This window comes from Conger conger, chromosome 14 (genome assembly GCF_963514075.1).
Source record: "Conger conger chromosome 14, fConCon1.1, whole genome shotgun sequence".
NCBI classification, from domain to species: Eukaryota; Metazoa; Chordata; class Actinopteri; order Anguilliformes; family Congridae; genus Conger; species Conger conger.
In genome coordinates, this window is record NC_083773.1 from 36,269,600 (window position 1) to 36,288,726 (window position 19,127).

At 49.1% G+C, this 19,127-nt stretch overlaps 1 protein-coding gene across 1 annotated transcript in view; it reads left to right on the plus strand.

The window, feature by feature from the left end:
* chd6 (chromodomain helicase DNA binding protein 6) overlaps positions 1-19,127 on the plus strand; it is a 70,846-nt gene that overhangs the window by 46,617 nt on the left and 5,102 nt on the right. Inside the window, exons 17-35 of the mRNA XM_061219510.1 lie at positions 798-993; positions 2,069-2,233; positions 4,208-4,387; positions 4,900-5,010; positions 5,466-5,668; positions 6,856-7,055; positions 7,618-7,777; positions 8,189-8,278; positions 8,596-8,699; positions 9,417-9,549; positions 11,402-11,477; positions 11,922-11,976; positions 13,009-13,261; positions 13,796-14,004; positions 14,407-16,440; positions 17,207-17,358; positions 17,658-17,954; positions 18,126-18,602; positions 18,824-19,009. Coding sequence (XP_061075494.1) covers positions 798-993; positions 2,069-2,233; positions 4,208-4,387; positions 4,900-5,010; positions 5,466-5,668; positions 6,856-7,055; positions 7,618-7,777; positions 8,189-8,278; positions 8,596-8,699; positions 9,417-9,549; positions 11,402-11,477; positions 11,922-11,976; positions 13,009-13,261; positions 13,796-14,004; positions 14,407-16,440; positions 17,207-17,358; positions 17,658-17,954; positions 18,126-18,602; positions 18,824-19,009 — 5,281 coding nt within the window. The remainder of the gene's footprint in view (positions 1-797; positions 994-2,068; positions 2,234-4,207; positions 4,388-4,899; positions 5,011-5,465; positions 5,669-6,855; positions 7,056-7,617; positions 7,778-8,188; positions 8,279-8,595; positions 8,700-9,416; positions 9,550-11,401; positions 11,478-11,921; positions 11,977-13,008; positions 13,262-13,795; positions 14,005-14,406; positions 16,441-17,206; positions 17,359-17,657; positions 17,955-18,125; positions 18,603-18,823; positions 19,010-19,127) is intronic.

Below are 19,127 nucleotides of genomic sequence, written 5' to 3' on the forward strand. Positions count from 1 at the left end.
GACTATTTGAAGTGATGTAATTGGGATGCAACTCCTCCAGTTATTATTAAAGTGAAAGCATGCCACTTCTCACCTGGAGAAAGCGGAGATGTGGCAACAGATCTGTTGTAGTTTTTTTTCTCACATATATTTTGGAAGTCTCAATATGTAAGACATGTCTAAGGGTTTGCAGTCTTTTTAGTTTAATCTGAATTGCATTGGCCATACATTTTTCTGGATCCATTCTCTATGGTGGGGGAAAGGGGAGTTTTAGCAGGGTGACATGGGTGGGTGGGGTTCATATAGGAAATGAGAGAAATGATCAGTAACCGTAATTTGGGGGTATGGCGTGTGTCATCTGATGATGTCAACATAACTTGCTGCATCAGTACGTAACAGACCATATTCCTTTTTGCAGTTATTGATTATATGTAGTGCTATTTAAGGCGTTATGTAGTCCTTGTGAAGGGGTTGTAAAGCTCTAAAGAAAGGATCGGCAGGGTTACCTATACCAACACAGCGGATCCCAAACTGTGGAAAAGCTTCCCTTCAAATATAATATCGGTGGGCACTGTGGCCAGCTTTAAGAGCCTGCTGAAGACTCCTCCCGGCTTTCAGTCTTTCAGGCAATCCGTGCTTGGTCTTTGTTTAGTGACTATTATCATAAACTCTGGGTGTTTTCCGAGACCAAGCATGAGATGCACTTTAGTGGTAGGAAAAGGCGAGCATTAATGAGCCGAATGGCCATTATGTTGTATCTGCCTCTGTGATGCACTATATGAATAAACGTTACTTCCGTACACGTGTAACATCCTCAGGTACACGTACGAGCGCATCGATGGGCGGGTGCGAGGGAACCTCCGGCAGGCGGCCATCGACCGCTTCTGCAAGGTGGACTCGGACCGCTTCGTGTTCCTGCTCTGCACGCGGGCCGGCGGTCTGGGGATCAACCTGACCGCCGCAGACACCTGCATCATCTTCGACTCGGACTGGAACCCCCAAAACGACCTGCAGGTCCGCCTCGCCCCAACCGGCCTCATAACCTTTATAAAAATGTATCTTTGGTGCTCTTGTTATTTTGCCGAATCTTAGCTTTTACAGCTTGTTAATTACCTAACATTTACCATGAAGGGCGGCCTGTAGCGAAGTGTAGTGCTACAATAAATAAGATCCACACAGCCGTTGGGCCCTTGAGCAAGGCCCTTATCCAGGGGACGATAGTCTCCTGCTTAGTCTAATCAACTGTATGTCAACTGTATGTTAAAAGCGTCACCTAAATTACTTTGATGTAATGTAATCCTGGGTAAGTACACAGGTACTTGTGTAATTATTAGTACCATATGTAAGTACTATGTAAGTATGTTTTACAGCCCGTTTCATAGTACTTACCTAATAAGTACCAGGTATTTACACAATATATACTTGGCAATTAACAGGCTGTAAAATAGTGTTACCTTTTTTTCTTTTTTTTTTCTTATTCTTTTGGGGAGAATTTGTACTTATTTACAACACACTTGGAAAGGTGTTTGGAGAGGTAAAAAATAGGCACGTACTGTAAATAAGTTGTTGGAATGTCGTCATTCTGCACAACCTTACGGGGATGTTGTAAAAATGTTGCAGCAATATTGAAGCAGGAGTTCATTTGTTTTCTTTAGTGATGAAATTCCATAAATCAAAGTACACACAGTCCGTACAAAATTGAAATGAACTACTGCCTGAAGGTGGTAAAATATTGGTAGAATGATGACTGCACTGTTTCTAGAATATGGTTATTTATATTCATGGATAGTCCTGCCCATGAAGGATAGCATGTAAAACAATGCATATTAGTAAAGAAAGAATACAACTGGATTCAGTCACTTACACTCAACTTTGACAGACATTTACTTATTTTTCGTCACGATTTGACGGGTTGGCGAAAGGAAACGTGTGATCACAGTGAATACAAAAGCAAACATGTTTATGGAACCATGTCAGTAAGTACCATATGCAAGTACTGACGACAGTAGATCAGGGTCGTTGAAGGGTGAAGTAGCTTCAGTGTGAAGACGCGTTTTTGTGATATTTCCCTTTACCGTGTGATTGGCAGGCTCAGGCTCGCTGCCACCGGATTGGACAGAGCAAGGCGGTGAAGGTGTACCGGCTCATCACGAGGAACTCGTACGAGAGGGAGATGTTCGACAAGGCCAGCCTGAAGCTGGGCCTGGACAAGGCCGTGCTGCAGGACATTAACCGCAAAGGCAGCCTGAATGGGGTGAGGGAGACTTCCTCCTGTGCTGGGGGCTCATGGGAAATGTAGTCCAGAACAGACCTCTGGGAATACCACGTGAAGATCAGGTGTCCCGGTCCTGTGGTTGAGGCAGAACATTCTTGTTCAGGCTTAACGCAGTGGTGGATCCTCTCTAGTCTGAAAGTGAATGATGCTCTCCTCATTGTTAACATGTTCTTATCAAAAGTTTGTTAAATAACACAAGCACACACATGAAAACATGAAAGCATTATGAATATGAGCTCCGATAGCAAATCCTTTTCATCTCGCTGCCTATAAGAATATGGGTTGGCTGATTAATTGCAATGGCTGATTAGTTGGGCTAATATTGACACAGATTATGTCATTTCCTGTGCAAGCATGCCCTCTAGTGTTGAAATGGGTCTCCCTCAAGCTGTGTGACCATGGACATTGTCCAGACATTTAAAAAACAGCCATCCAAAGTGTGTCTAATGAATTCCATATATGAAAAACCACCCCATAACATCAAAGACCCATCACCATATTTTACCCTAGGTGTGATATCCTTTTCATTGTGAGCATCTTTTTCTTTTTGCTCTTGTGACCTGGTTCCTTTCAAAAGTCACCCTTGGAACATCAATTTCAATCACCAAATTGAGACCAAAATTGAGCTTTATGGCCACATACCCTAGTGGTGGGTTTGGCATCATAAGGAGGAAGGTCATGTTGACATCATGCCTTTGGTCACAGGTGGTGGTGGGTCTTTAATGTTATGGGCCTGTTTTGTATCTACTGAGCCTGAGGCTCTTGTTATGGTTAGTGGAATCATGAACTTCTACAAGTACCAGGACAATTTTGCCTTGAAAATGCCCCTAAAGCCCCCCACTCCCCACCTCTATCAGAAAGCTCAAACATGCAAATGGACCTTTTGGTATGCCAGTGATCCCAAACCAACCTCAAAATCAACTGTGCCGTACTTGCAGGAAGGTTTTAGAATGGCCACTATCCCATGATGAACTTGAATATTATTTAAAATCTGTGAGGAGATCTGAAACAGGCAGTGCATACAAGGACACCTGCAATTACTGTATTTATGAGATAAGAGTTCTGTCCAACATCCAATGTGTTCCTTTTAGATTATTATGTTGAATCTGTAGTAAATGCAGATAAATAGCAATCATGACTTAGCAGGAAGATTCACTTTGCGCCAATATTATTTTGAATAAAGATTTGTTAATCTTAAAATTACACTTTTAATTTGCAGTTAAAAGAACTCACTGATGCTCAGTCTATGGAGTGCTCAGACAGTGAAACCCTATTAACTGTGATTCAGATGATTAAAAGCAGTTTGTAAAATATTCACGGACACAGTTTGGTGAGTTCAACGTGAAAAAAACACTGCTGTTTTCTTGTCAGTAAAAATTAACGTTGACTGAATACAGGCTATTACTAAATTATGCCAACATTCGTTAGCATCACGGCTAAGCTAAAAATTGTGTTGCTGTCAGAGGTCCTATTTGAATATTTGGGGGGTGTGTAACACCAGTCTTTGGTGGGAGGCTAAAATCTTGAAGTCTTGCTTTAAAATAACTTGGATAACACCAAGGAACTAGTTGGAAAGGAGCTTCAGCTACATGTACACACACAGTACATCACTGCCTTGGCGTCTGTTACTGTGTGTGTCCCTTACAAGTCCATCCAAATGTTTCGTAACTGTTAAGTGAATTTCCAAAAAGTCAGCAACGAAAACGTGAATCGGTGTGCGTTTCCATCTGTTACAGTTATGCAAATATCTGGAAGAGGGCAGAACATTAACATTCACGGGTTTTTACATTTAAAACTTGCAGGTCTCCTGTACAGTCAGTCTGCATACGGACAGTTAGGCGGGCTGGTGTCTTGTTAATTCTTTAGCTCATTATGGCTTTAGTTCCCAGTGGCTCCGCGAAACGCACGGCCGGGGTGTGACCCCACAATGACCCCTGGGATGGGCCTCCGCAGGTGCAGCAGCTGTCCAAGATGGAGGTGGAGGACCTGCTGCGCAAGGGCGCGTACGGGGCTCTGATGGACGAGGAGGACGAGGGCTCCAAGTTCTGCGAGGAAGACATCGACCAGATCCTGCAGCGCCGCACACAGACCATCACCATCCAGACCGAGGGGAAGGGCTCCACCTTCGCCAAGGTAACCAGCCAAAGCCCAAAGCCAAGTGTCTTTCCAAAGAATCAACAGCAATGTCAATTTCCAAATACTACCGCATGGTTGCCCTCAAACATCCTCAGAGCTTGTTGTGCTTGGTCATCAAAAATCGTTCGACGGAATTACACCAACAATGTATATCCGCTTATTAGTTTTAACCAAAGCACGGCAGTATTCTGGGGCAGTGTCATCATTGAGAACACAGTTATTGTTAATTGGTCTGCAAAATTAACAATAATGGACTGAAATTTCATTTTCTGGAACAGCTTTGTGTTGGAATTCTGTCTCTGCTTTAGACATGAGCCCTTCACTGCGAAGTTCCAGAACTTTTGGAAGGTTAAAGCGATGTTCCATTCGTACCCTGGGCTGCTGTTTGTCCCAGCCGTCTGTGTGTGCGTGTCTCTGCGTGCGTTTCTGTGTGTGTACGCGGGTTCAGGGCTGATCGATAGACAGCTGTGTCTGCTGATGCTGGATTTTGGGCTGATCGCTTTTTCCAGGCCAGCTTTGTGTCGTCTGGCAACCGGACGGACATCTCTCTGGACGACCCCAACTTCTGGCAGAAATGGGCCAAAATCGCCGAGCTGGAGATCGACTCCAAGGCTGAGAAGGTGAGTGCTGTGGACCTGCTCTGTGTGAGGACTGAAAATAGCATCTCAGACATTGTTTTGGGGTAGCTAGTTGCTATAGGGATATTTATGTGTGCTGGGGGCAGTTAGTTGCTACGGGGGTTGTTATGTGTACTGGGGGTCATTTGTTGTGATTGTGCTGTGGAGGTACTTAGTTGTGATTGGGGTAGTTATATCTATTGGGGTAGTTAGTTGCTATGGAGTAGTTATGTGTGCTGGGGGTAGTTAGTTGGGATGGAGGTAGTTAGTTGCGATGGGGGTTGTTAGGTGTAGTGGGGGTAGTTATGTGTAGTTATGTAACTACCTCGGCAAGGTATTTAGTTGGGATGGAGGTAGTTGGTTACGATGGGGTAGTTAGTTGTGGTGGGGGTAGTTGGTTGCACTGTTCTGTGTATTGGGGGCAGTTCAGATAATCAGTAATGAGTGTGTGTGTGCAGGAGAGCCTGGTGATTGATACCCCGCGCGTACGGAAGCAGACGCGGCACTATAACTCGTTCGAGGACGACGAGCTGATGGAGTTCTCTGAGCTGGACAGCGACTCTGAGGAGCGGCCCTGCCGCACCCGCCGCCTGAGCGAGCGCAACCGCCGCTACCTGCGCGCAGAGTGCTTCCGCGTGGAGAAGAACCTGCTCATATTCGGGTGCGTTACTGTGTGTGTGTGTGTGTGTGTGTGTGTGTGTGTACCTGCGCGCAGAGTGCTTCCGCGTGGAGAAGAACCTGCTCATATTCGGGTGCGTTACTGTGTGAGTGTGTGTGTGTGTGTGTGTACCTGCGCGCAGAGTGCTTCCGCGTGGAGAAGAACCTGCTCATATTCGGGTGCGTTACTGTGTGTGTGTGTGTGTGTGTGTGTGTGTGTGTGTGTACCTGCGCGCAGAGTGCTTCCGCGTGGAGAAGAACCTGCTCATATTCGGGTGCGTTACTGTGTGTGTGTGTGTGTGTGTGTGTGTGTGTGTGTGTGTGTGTGTGTGTGTGTGTGTGTGTGCGCGCGCGCAGAGTGCTTCCGCGTGGAGAAGAACCTGCTCATATTCGGGTGCGTTACTGTGTGTGTGTGTGTGTGTGTGTGTGTGTGTGTGTGTACCTGCGCGCAGAGTGCTTCCGCGTGGAGAAGAACCTGCTCATATTCGGGTGCGTTACTGTGTGTGTGTGTGTGTGTACCTGCGCGCAGAGTGCTTCCGCGTGGAGAAGAACCTGCTCATATTCGGGTGCGTTACTGTGTGAGTGTGTGTGTGTGTGTGTACCTGCGTGCAGAGTGCTTCCGCGTGGAGAAGAACCTGCTCATATTCGGGTGCGTTACTGTGTGTGTGTGTGTGTGTGTGTGTGTGTGTGTGTGTGTACCTGCGCGTGGAGAAGAACCTGCTCATATTCGGGTGCGTTACTGTGTGTGTGTGTGTGTGTGTGTGTGTGTGTGTGTCTGCGCGCAGAGTGCTTCCGCGTCGAGAAGAACCTGCTCATATTCGGGTGAGTGTGAGAGTGTGAGAGTGTGAGAGTGTGAGAGTGTGAGAGTGTGAGAGTGTGAGAGTGTGAGAGTGTGAGAGTGTGAGAGTGTGAGAGTGTGAGAGTGTGAGAGTGTGAGAGTGTGAGAGTCTGTGTGTGTACCTGCGCGCTGAGTGCTTCCGCGTGGAGAGGAACCTGCTCATATTTGGTTGAGTGCGTGCGTGTCAACAAGTTGTTTAGTCTTATTTAGTCTTCGGTTCTTTACAAAATAAGACCAAATATCACCAATGGGGTAAGTAAATGTCACTTTCACGCAAAATGGTAACTTAAAACGAGTAAAAAAAAAAAAAAGATTTTAAGTCTCACACGTGCTGTTTTTGGCGTGCCCTCCAGGTGGGGGCGCTGGAAGGACATCCTGACGCACGGGCGCTTTAAGTGGCACCTGGCGGAGCGGGACATGGAGCTGCTGTGCCGGGCGCTGCTGGTGTACTGCCTGCGCCACTACAAGGGCGACGACAAGATCAAGAGCTTCATCTGGGACCTGATCACGCCCACCAAGGACGGCCACAACCAGGCCCTGCACAACCACTCCGGTGAGGGCAGGAGTGAGGTTTCTGTCCAAACGTTTCCCACGTTTTAAAGACAGGTTGAAACGGAAGTAGGAGTTAGATTTCATGATATGACGTGGATACGAGTGAAACTTAAGGGAGAATATTTTAAGGGCAGGGAGTCGATTTGAGTGACGTCAATTGAGGATGGCTGCCTCTGTGAAAGGATATTGATTGGAGGGGAACAGACAATTGACATTCGATCGACGTACACAACTCTTATTGTTTTCCAGGGCATGGATGGAAAGAAGTATGACAATTTTCTTAATTTTTTTGAGTATATACTTTAAGGTGTGTTCGTATAGTTATGAAGAATTGACTAAATTGTGGAAAAAGTACATTTCGATCTCAGGTTGCAATTTTCCAAAAGATTTGGCAAAGACTGAGCAGTCCCTTAACTGTTATCTGGTTGGTCCTTACCTGACCCAAGTCAGTGAGTGGTCTATCCCCTGCTTGGTACTTACCTGGCCCATGCGAGTGCTCTCTCTCCTGCTTGGTACTTCCCTGGGCCAGATGAGTGAGCGCTCTCTCTCCTGCTTGTTTGCAGGCTTGTCCGCCCCGGTGCCGCGTGGGCGGAAGGGGAAGAAGCTGAAGAACCAGCTGTGCCTGCCCGAGCTGAAGAACGCAGACTGGCTGGTGAACTGCAACCCCGAGGTGGTGCTGCAGGACGACAGCTACAAGAAGCACCTCAAACAGCACTGCAACAAGTGCGTGCCCCTGCCCCCGTCCTCCTCCCACAATGCACCTGGCTCAGGGCTCTCTACAGGGCCTTATGATTGCAGTCTAAAGCAGGCATCATCAAATCAGGCTCTCTAATCCAAATCAGCTGGGTAATTAACCAAACAATTAGTGTTACTGATTGGCCAGACTGTCTTCACACCTGACTCCCAGGTGGAAGTCTAGCAGTTGTTGGCTCTCGAGGACGGTGACTTGATGATCCCAAGTCTCAAGTATACAGACTGATATAAGACTGCAGGTGTTTCATAACCAGGGCAAAGTTGTCAATTGCATCGGTGTGAGATATGCAGGTCATTTGTTTTGTAAAATGTGTGTTTTATTTGTATTTAAACTGTCGAAGCCTCTGCTGGTCGGTTAGTTGCACTGCTTGCATCCTGCAGGGTCCTGCTCAGGGTGCGGATGCTTTACTACCTGAAAGTGGAGGTGCTGGGGGAGACTGCAGACCAGGCCCTGGAGGAAATCCCTGCCAAGTAAGAGAGTATGGCTGCCATCACCAAGAAAGCACAGCAAAGGCTAATGGGGCTTGCTACTCCCAAACACAGATAAGGCTAATGCTAAACACCACAAAGGCTAATGGGGCCCTACAGAACACAGCTTAGGCTAATGCTAAACAAAGATGGCTAATGGGGGCTGCTACTGCTGAACACAGCTAGGGCTAATGGGGCATTGCTGCTGCTGAACACTGCCAGGATAAGCCCAAGCCATTGGCTAAAGGGGAGGGGCTCGGATACTGTTGAAGTGAAACTCATAGGCTAAGTCAGTGACGGTTTGTGCATGATCTTCACAGCAAATTGGAGGTTACCCTGCCCGATATCGATTATGTGGAGATCCCGGTAATCTGGTGGGATGCGGATGCGGACAGGTCTCTCCTCATCGGCGTCCATAAACACGGTAACCGTACATCTTCATCCTGTATTAGCTTTCAGGCTAACATACTTTACAAGGCACATAGAGCTCAGCTCTGATCTTCTGAGCAGTGGGGGCTACTGTTGTCTGTGTCACATATGCCACACTATGACTGAAGTACAGTCAGAATGATCAGTAAGTATGCTATATGCGTGTCTAATACATGAGGCAGAATTCAGAGACTTTTCTGGAAAGAGTGTTTGAGTTGGAGTGCACCCTCACTTCCCAGTATATTTTTAGCTATTTTAGTGGGTAACACCATCATGATATAGTATCTTACTAATATGCAAGTTTAATGCTACCCCAGTATAAGGACAATATGCAAGTTCAATATTTACTCTTTTTAAAGGCAAGTAAAATTAACAACATGCTGATATTGTGAGTATATTAATGAGGAAAACATCTCTTAGAGTCATGTCTCTGACCACCGTTACGAGCGGTCATGTGTCTGACCGCTGTTATGAGCGGTCATGTCTCTTACTGTGTTCTCAGGTTACGAGCGGTCATGTCTCTTACTGTGTTCTCAGGTTACGAGCGGTCATGTCTCTTACTGTGTTCTCAGGTTACGAGCGGTCATGTCTCTTACTGTGTTCTCAGGTTACGAGCGGTCATGTCTCTTACTGTGTTCTCAGGTTACGAGCGGTCATGTCTCTTACTGTGTTCTCAGGTTACGAGCGGTCATGTCTCTTACTGTGTTCTCAGGTTACGAGCGATACAACGCCATGAGGGCCGACCCTCAGCTCTGCTTCCTGGAGCGGGTGGGCATGCCTGACGTCACTGCGCTGTCGGCGGAACAAGGCTGCGGAGATGTGGCTGCTGACATCATCACTGACAGGCAAGCGAGAACCCCCCCCCCCCCCCCCCCCCCGATGATCAGGCACCTGATGTACAGTAGCCTGAGACCTGGGCCTACTGTAATTGTTTTGGATTCAAATACTTTTCTGTGATTGATTGATCTCGCCTGTTACTATTGAGCAAGCCAAGAGGGTTTGCATTTTTCAGAGTTTAATAGGCGTAGAAAAGTATTTGAATCCAAAACAATTACATGTTGGACCCAGGCCTGAACCAGAACAGTTCCACAATAGTAATGCATGTGAGCAATGACAATAACTGAACTGAATGATGTTACAGTATGTAGAATGGTTAGTATGTGTAATGGTTTTATTGTAAATCACACATGGGTTGATCCAGTCGCGCTGAAACAGGAAGATGTATGAACTGCAGTGATGGTTTCAGATTATTTTCAAAAGTTGTTGGGGTAAAGTTGCATTGTATTGGGTTTTGTGTAGTCTCCCTATTACAAAGAACCTGTTTGTGTTTAATCAGGATGCTGGTTTTGGGAAAAAGTCATATGAGTCCAAGGACAAGTATCTTCGAAAAGAAATGGGCCTCATTCCAAGATCTTGGATAAGGCCTGTTGTGTTGAGAAGATAATATCTACCCTCAAAGTATTAACCCGAGGCAAAATGGATCCATTGAAAAGGACATTTACATTTTCAGGATAACCCAATTCATCCTGGACCTTTACTCCAGCAAATAATGTATTTTATGTTTGTAGCAGAAATCAGATCTTCTCTTTGGCAGGCTATCACCTTTTTGTAAAGATTCAAGTGATTTAATCTCTGCTGGAAAATTTGGCATCAAATCACAAAGTACCATACATTTCTGTGTAGCGTTCCCACGTTGACGCTAAATCTCGTTTGGCAAAGATTGTATAGACGAAGCGGCCTCCTCCGCTCCCTTAACAGTGGGGTTTATAATAATCTGTCCATCACTCATCAGCTGGTTCAATGCCTCCTTACTGCAGGTGAATTTGATTATAAACCTTTTTCTCCAACTCCACTAACTGTCCCATATTTTGCTCTGCCAGTTTATGGAAGTATTTACAAAGGAACTGACAAACAGAGGGGTAAACATGCTTCTTAGCTTTAATGTAACTTTTAATTATTCGCCTTCTGTTTGACATAATTTGAATTGGAATTGGAACGCCTTGTGTTTGATTGATTCTAAAGAAAGAAGAGTAGTTTGAGTAGAAAAATGAGTCAGTTTTAAGTGTTTTAAATAGTTACGCCTCTAATCATGCACACTGCCTGATATGCATATTAAATATGGTAATCATGCATACGTGTATAAGTGTTAGCTGAAAAAAAAAAAACTGCATAGGTGTTTAGCCTTTCTGTACTTAAAAGCCCACACGCATCAGCCTTCTCTTTCTGGTTTTAGTATCTAAAACGGCCACAAAACATTTGCATATAAAAAATTATAATATATATATATATTTCTCCCAATTGGGCCCTGTTTATTTTCAATCGCCCGTGTGCTACTGAGGAAACACTGCTACAACCCCGCCCCCCGGTGGCCGGAAGGTGAGCAACAAGTCTTCTTCCACTTTGTCTCAAGCCCCGGGCCATGACTCCAGGGCGATCAGGGGCGCTTCTCCGCGGCGACCCTCCCTGCCGAGTCCCTCCCCCCACCCTCAGAGCGCCCCATAGCCCGATGGTCAGCTCCCTGTGTTAACATTTAGCAACGTCGTCCACTAATTATGCAAAAACAAACATCCTGTCACGTGAGGAATCCTTTTAGGAACAGCTTGGAAGAATAGCACTAAAAAAAACCCATGAAAACTATGTGGGTCTTTAAGTGCTCCATCACTTCCGGCCTCTGATTTGTGCTCATTTGCTTTGCAGCGCATGCAAGAGCGAGGAGGTGAAAGACGAGCCCGAGATCAAGCCCGATGCCGGGGGGGAGAGAGAGCTGGCGGAGGTGAGAGTGCACCTGAGCCCACTCCGAAACAACACCTCAACACCTCTTTTCACACGTTCCTCATTGTTACTCTCGCCCGTCAAAAAGTTTTCACGCCGTGAATAGTTGCCCAATGGCTGTGCTGTTTGTGTTCGGCTGTATTAGGCGCCCCACGGTGTCCTCAAACAAATTATCGCTTCGCCGAGTGTGCCCCCCTTGAAAATTCAGTTCCTCGTTCGGCCCTGTTCCTTATTGAGTGGAGGTTGTAATACAAAGCGTGTTGTGTTCCCAAAGCAACGTGTGGTTTTAATATCTGACCTCTGAGTGTGGCTGTTTCTTCCCCACGGGTCCTGACAGTGAACCACACCGCCTTGGCTGCGACGTCCCCTTGGATACTTACCCTGGTGCTTTGACTCTGCTGCCTAATTGTTTTTGTGATGCATTGTTCATTGTTTTCCCTTAAAGGAAGAGACTGCATCCAGTAATGAAGCGCCAGAAAAAATTGAAAGTGCAGTTCCGGGTGAGCATAGACTGACAGAGCACATCCATTCATTGTGAATACAGAGCGCATGCATCGCATTGCACACAGTTCGCATACATGCATTGTCCATACAGTGTCAGCAAAGCACTTCTCTTTAGAATCAATTGCATTCTCTTGAAATTTATAGAATTTTTTCATGGTAGTCTTAAAGGAATATACCTAATTTTGGGAAATATACCTTTGACTGATACATTTGTGTTATAGTTCCAACTGTCCAACTTCCTCGAAAACGTCTTCCGTTTTTACAATCTTTTTCCTGCACGCATGTAATGTGTATTTCTTCACTCTTAAGGAGGTAGGCTACTGACTCCTGTAGGCTTCAAGTCTTTAATGCTAAGCTAACATGTTATGCTAACATGGATTGCACAGAAATGAAATCGAACATCTCGTCTAAGTCGGAAAAAAGGTATATTTCCCAAAATGTTGGGAGGTGTATTCCTTTAATCAGATTTGCCAGGGAAGAAGAGGGAGGTGGAAATGTGAGGAACAGTTCTGATGATTAATTTGCTACTTACTAGGACGTTCTTCATCTCAGCATTTTGAGTAGTACACCATGACTTCAGAAATGTAAAGGATCTTCCAGTTTTCTTCCCAGAATCATAAAACTGATTATGATGGTTGTCACCTTGTTATAGAAAAACTGAGAGAAGCTCCATCAAATTTTACATCAGATTCTCTCATCCTGACTTACACAGTTTACATTCATTAACATACAGTCCATTCATAGAGCTGGAGTACATGCGTAACAGCTGACAACAACGTTGACAGTGATTGGTGGATACTTCCTGGCTACTTCCATTCCCACTGGGATTCCGGAAGTATAGCCAAAAACCCACCAGTCTCCTTCAGCTTTGTCCCATCTTCGGTTGCTACAAACATACACGCTGATTTTTTTTTTTGGAGCTCCTCGCAGTTTTTTTTTTTTTTTTCAACAAATAAGATGGCACCATGCCTGTCATCCTGGTTTCGTTTCCATCCGTGATTCTAATCTCCGTTGGTCCGGCTCTTTAGCCTCTCTCGCCCTCTCAGCTGTGATTGGTCAGGAGAGCGTGGAGCAGGGGAAGGCCATGTGGCCGGCAGGCTCCGCCCTCACTGCGCGGCTCCGGCGCCTCATCACGGCGTACCAGCGCTTCACGCGCCGGGAGCCCATGCGCCACGACTTCCTGATCCCCGAGGGGGCGGGGCCGGTGGCGTGGCAGCTGGGCGAGGAGCTGAGGCGCCGTACGATCGAACCCGACCCCCTCTTTCTGGAGTGGCAGCGGAGGTGAGCGTCGTCAAGGCCACACGTTTTCACTGAAAAACAAATAACTATTCATCCCATTGTTTTGTGTACCGTGGTTCCCTATAACCACCCGCAATGCAAACCACAGTTCAGTTATATAGTGTTATCACAGTAGTATTTATAATGTATTAACTTAATTAATACGGTCTTATATCCATTTTTATCTACAAATAACTCCATTGCATAATGTAGGTTCCATAACTCTCCTAAGCTGCCCTCCTCTGATTGGCTCAGTGTCCTATCCTGCCAGTATCCTAGTCCTTATCCGTTATTGTGTAAAAAGGCAAAACCGATCCTTGATCAGCACTCCTAGCTGCTCTTGAAGTGTTGCGAGTGAACCAAACTTGTGACTGCGGTGTGATAAGAACCACTGACACGGTGTGTTTCAGGGGAGAGCATACACTTGTCAATAGCGGAGGCTGCAACAAGGAGCGTTGATTAATACAATTGGTTGAAGAAGGGTGGAAAGCATTAACGAAAAGGAGAAATTAAACGCAGTTTCGCATTCGTCACCAGGTGGACGCGGCGGGAGCAGGCCGATTTCTACCGGACCGTGTCGTCGTTCGGCGTGGTCTTCGACCCGGAGAAGAAGGGCTTTGACTGGGCCCAGTTCCGCTCGTTCGCGCGGCTGGAGAGGAAGACGGACGATAGCCTGGAGAGATACTTCTACAGCTTCGTCTCCATGTGCCGCACGGCCTGCAGGCTCCCGCCACGTAAGGATGAAGGTACACGCGCCGTGGGGGCCGCTGTGCTTTCAGCACGGTCTACGGGCGTTTCAGCACGGTCTACGAGCATTTCAGCATGGTCTACGAGCGTTTCAGCACGGTCTACGAGCGAGATTTGGGGTCTAGAGGTGTGCCAGTTTTCATGCTTTTATTTTGAAAAAGGCCTCAATTAGTAACTTATGACCTGAACTGCATAGTCCTGAATGACCTGCAGTGACCTTGTAATTAGGAATTTTATTTATTAAATATTATTCCTAATATTTAAACATTACTTCCCTGTCACTCCTCTAGCCCTTTCAGTCCCAAGTCCAATGTGAAGAGACAAGACTCCCAAGGGGTTTTGGCTTTGGTTGAGAAAATTTAGGAAGTTGAGAACTGACTGGCCTTTGTCCTCATCCTCAGGGCCGCTGGACCACAGCCTGTTTGTGGAGCCCATCACAGAGGAGCGGGCGGCCCGCACCCTGTACCGCATCGAGCTCCTGCGCAAGGTCCGGGAGCAGGTCCTCCGGCACCCCCTGCTGGCGGGGCGGCTGCAGCTGTGCCGGCCCAGCCTGTACCTGCCGGTGTGGTGGGAGTGCGGCAAGCACGACCGCGACCTGCTCATCGGCGCGGCGCGCCACGGCCTCAGCCGCACCGACTACTACATCCTCAACGACCCCCAGCTGTCCTTCCTGGAGGCGCACCGCAACTACGTGCAGAAGGAGAACCGCGGAGGCGGGGGATACCACCCCACCAGCGGCCTGCCGCATCACCACTGCTGCCTGTACGAGGCGGGGCTGAGCCACTGCCACTCCCCCCAGCCCTCCGAGTTCCACCCGGTCGCCTCCGCCCCCCACCATCACGCCCACATCCACGCCCACGCTCACGCCCACGCCCACCCCGCCCAGGAGGCGGTGGTCCCCGACGCGGGCGGGTCCCTGGGGTTGGGCCCTGGGGCCAGGGAGGGCTTCCTGGACTGCGGGTCCCTGGACGAGTCGCTGGAGCTGGCCTCCCTCCAGCACGGGAAGCCCAGCAAGGAGGCGCTGAATGGATTCCCCTTCAACTCGGCGTCAGGCGCGCAGAGCATGCTGAACTCGTACGGCGTGCAGGGCGAGCTGGGCGGGGACTCGAAGCTGCGCGGCGACGTGCTGGTGGGCGAGCAGTACCCCTGCGAGGATACGGGCCTCATGACTCCCTCGGCGGAGCTGGACGAGCTGCACGCCCCCTGGGAGGGCAGCGACCACGTCTTCAACGAGCCTGATGCCATCCTGGGCCCGCCCAGCCTGGAGGCGGAGTTCCTGGACTCGGGGCAGCCGGGAGACGGCCTAAGCATGGCCAGTTCGGACGCGCAGGGTGCCTCTGTGGAGCCGAGCTTCATGCTGTTCAAGGACATCGCTGTGGCAGAACCGGCCGTGGAGCAGGCCGACCTGTCCGTCAGCCCGCCCGAGTTCGTGCCCCCGCCCCTCTCCCTGTCCGACATCGGCCTCCACCCCCAGGGCGGAGCCGAGGAGCGCGAGGACAAGTTGAGCGACTCGGACATCACGCACAGTGTGCCTAGCCCGGGGGACGGCGCGGACAGTGTGACCTTCGAATTTGACAAGGAGGAGCTGTCTCGCGACAGCCAGAGCCTCATAGAGCCTTCGCAGGCGCCGGAGGACTCCGAGAGGCCCTGTGAGGAGTCACGTGATGAGTCATGTGACCGACCCTCTGATGAGTCATGTGACCAACCCTGCGATGAGTCGCGTGACCCGCCGTGTGTTGAGTCACATAACCGACCCTGTGTTCAATCACATGACCGACCCTGTGTTCAATCACATGACCGACCCTGTGTTCAATCACATGACCGACCCTGTATTGAGTCACATGACCGACCCTGTGTTGAGCCATGTGTCGGTCCTTGTGTTGAGCCATGTGTCGGTCCTTGTGTTGAGCCATGTGTCGGTCCTTGTGTTGAGCCATGTGTCGGTCCTTGCGTTGAGCCATGTGTCGGTCCTTGCGTTGAGCCATGTGACCGTCCCTGCGTTGAGCCATGTGACCGTCCCTGCGTTGAGCCATGTGACCAACCTTGTGACGAGTCATGTCACAGGCCCTGTGATGAGTCATGTAACCGGCCTTGTGACGAGTCATGTGAACGACCCTGCAATGACTCTTTTGAAGCGCCCTCAGTGTCTAGGGGTGAGATGACTCTTAGTGGACATGTTTTCCCCACAGTTGATCCCCCGATTCCCTCTCACCTAGTGCTGCCTGTGCACCCCATCACCCCAGCAGACCCCCCAGCATCCCCTGGGCCTGAGCAGGAGTCTAAATTTAAGCAGGAGTTTGCTTTAGAACCCCTGAGCTCGGACAGCAAGCCTGATCTCCCGGAGCCCGACAGCACCGTGCCGGCACAGACTCTGGAGCAGACCGGGATCCTGGAGGTGAAGGAGGAAGTGAAGGAGGAAAGACCCAAAACCCCAGGTACCGTCCTGACTACAACCCCAGGTACCGTCCTGACTACAACCCCAGGTACCGTCCTGACTACAACCCCAGGTACCGTCCTGACTACAACCTCAGGGACTGTGCCCCAGACCTAGTACCTTCTTTGAATGACCAAATCCCTAGGTACTGTCCCGACCGAAGCCGCAGGTACTGTCCCGACCAAAGCCGCTGGTACTGTCCCGAACCAAAGCCCCAGGTACTGTCCCGAACCAAAGCCCCAGGTACTGTCCCGACCAAAGCCCCAGGTACTGTCCCGACCAAAGCCCCAGGTACTGTCCCGACCAAAGCCGCAGGTACTGTCCTTACCGAACAACCCCAGTCCTAGTGCCTTCTCTGAATGGCCAAAACCACAGGGACTGTCCTGACCAAAACGACAGCTACAGTCCTGACCAGAAGCCAAGCTACCGTGTTGGCCAAAACCCACTGTCCTGACCCAACAACCCGAAACCTAATACCTTTCCTGAATGGCCAAATCCTCAGGTACTGTCCTGACCAAAACGACAGGTACTGTCCCAACCAAAGCCCCAGGTACTGTCCTGACCCAGCTACAGTCCTGATCCAACAACCCCATAAAGTGCCTGGCTGTTTACGATGCTTGTATATAGATTCGTTGCTTTGTAAATTTTACCAAAAATGAAACTGTCTGCTCTTTGCCAGATTCAACAATTTCAGTTTTTGAAACCAACAGGGCTCAGCTTGAGTCATAAAAGCTTTTTTTTTTTTTTTTTTCCTCTTCTATCCTCAGCCCTGCTGGTGGAGAGCTATGGGGAGGAGCCTCGATATGCTCAGCCTCTGTCTGTGTGTGACATGCCGGACAGCCTTTCAGAGGTCCGGGAGCCCACCATCGCTCAACTTCTGCAGGAGAAAGCCCTGTACTCCTTCTCTGAATGGCCTAAGGTACAACACTAACCCTAACCACAACCCTACCTCTGTCTCTGAATGGCCTATATTACCCCAACCCTACCTTAACCCCAACGCTAACCCCAACCACAACCCTACCTCTGTCTCTGAATGGCCTATAGTACACTAACCACAACCCATTGCTCAGTTTCTACCAGAGAAAGCCCTGTTTTGTTCAAAATTGTCATGCTTTATTTTGTAGCATGTATTATAGGGTAATAGAAAGAATCTTTTTGTCTATCTTTTGGAGCAATGAATTTGCGTATGAGAGCTTGTACATTTTTCTTCCTTTTCAGGATCGAGTGATAATAAATCGCATTGACAGTATCTGTCATGCCATCTTGAAGGGAAAATGGCCTTCTACCAATCAGCAGTACGAGTCGCCCAGTTCCCTCACAAACACCTGCGTGTCAAACAGCGCCCCCCAGAGGACTGGCTTTGTCTCTGCCAGGGTGCAGCCAACGCAGAGCCTTAACTTCGGCATCTCGGCTCCAGCCCCTCACCTGTCCAAGGTGACTGCAGCCCGCTGTGTGGAGAGAACGCTGGGCTGTGACCACAAGGCCCAGATTCATGTCCATGTGCAAGTTCTGGATGTCTGAGATGGATATAGACAGCTTTATTGATCCCGGAGGGAAATTTAATGTCTTAGTGAGGGTTGTGCTGTACTGGGAAGAAAGATAATTTTGGGGGGGGTGGGTTCTCTTTAATATTGGGGATGAATCCAGGAATTATGCAGAGGTTGACCATAGGGACTCTGGTTTCAGGAGACCTTGGTGAGTGTGCCTTTCCTGCCGGAGCTGAAAAGGGGCCGGCGTGGGTTTGAATACGAAACGGAGGGTCCAGGGAAGCCGTGCCACGTGGGGGAGAAGATTCCGGCAGGCGTGCCTCACAGGGGTGGGCAGCTGCTGCTGAACGGCTGGCAGGAGGCGGCCATGGACCTATCGAAGGCCGGGGAGATGGGGATAGGGCTGGAGCCCGGGGCCGTGGGTCACATGACCCACCCCGGCCACCCGGCTCAACACAAAATGCCCTCCATGAGCTCCATGCAGGGCTCCCTGGGGCTGGACATGGCCGGAATCCTGCAGGCTGGCCTCATCCACCCCGTCACCGGGCAGATCGTCAACGGCAACCTTCGCCGCGACGACGCAGTCATGCGGCGCAGGAGGGGGCGACGGAGAAACGTCGAAGGGCCCGACATCGGTTTCGCCAAGAGCACAGGCCTACACGGCCCTGAGCAGCAGGTTTGTGAGAGGGCACTACAGATGTAGGAGGCTAGCTGTTGAAAATGCATTGTGATTCCTCAGCCTTTCTATGAGTTTCCTATATGGCGCCTTAGTCCATAATGAGTTAAAAAGGAGTTACCTTTGGAGTATCCTTACTAAAGGGTTACCCGAGGAGTTGCCTTATTGAAGTGTTAGCAGAGTACCTGCCTGACTGAAGTGTGTTCCTGTGCTGTATACAGAGCAGGCCAGAGAGCGTCGTGAGCCAGTCAGCGGTGTCGTCGTCCTCCTCGTCCTCTGCGGCACCGGAGCAGTCTGAAGGCCCGGTCCCGGGCCCGGCACTGGACAGGGAGGCGACCAGCAAGGGCCTGATGGAGTGGCTCAGCCAGAACCCCAGATACAGCATGGAAGTGCCGGCCTTCACCCCCGTGAGTATAGCCAGCCTGAGCCCTCTTAGCTGTCCAGCTAAAATCCAAACACTAGACCTAGACACTAAAGCTAGCAAACTAAAGCTTAAAAATGCCACCTGTTATGTGCAGACGTGAC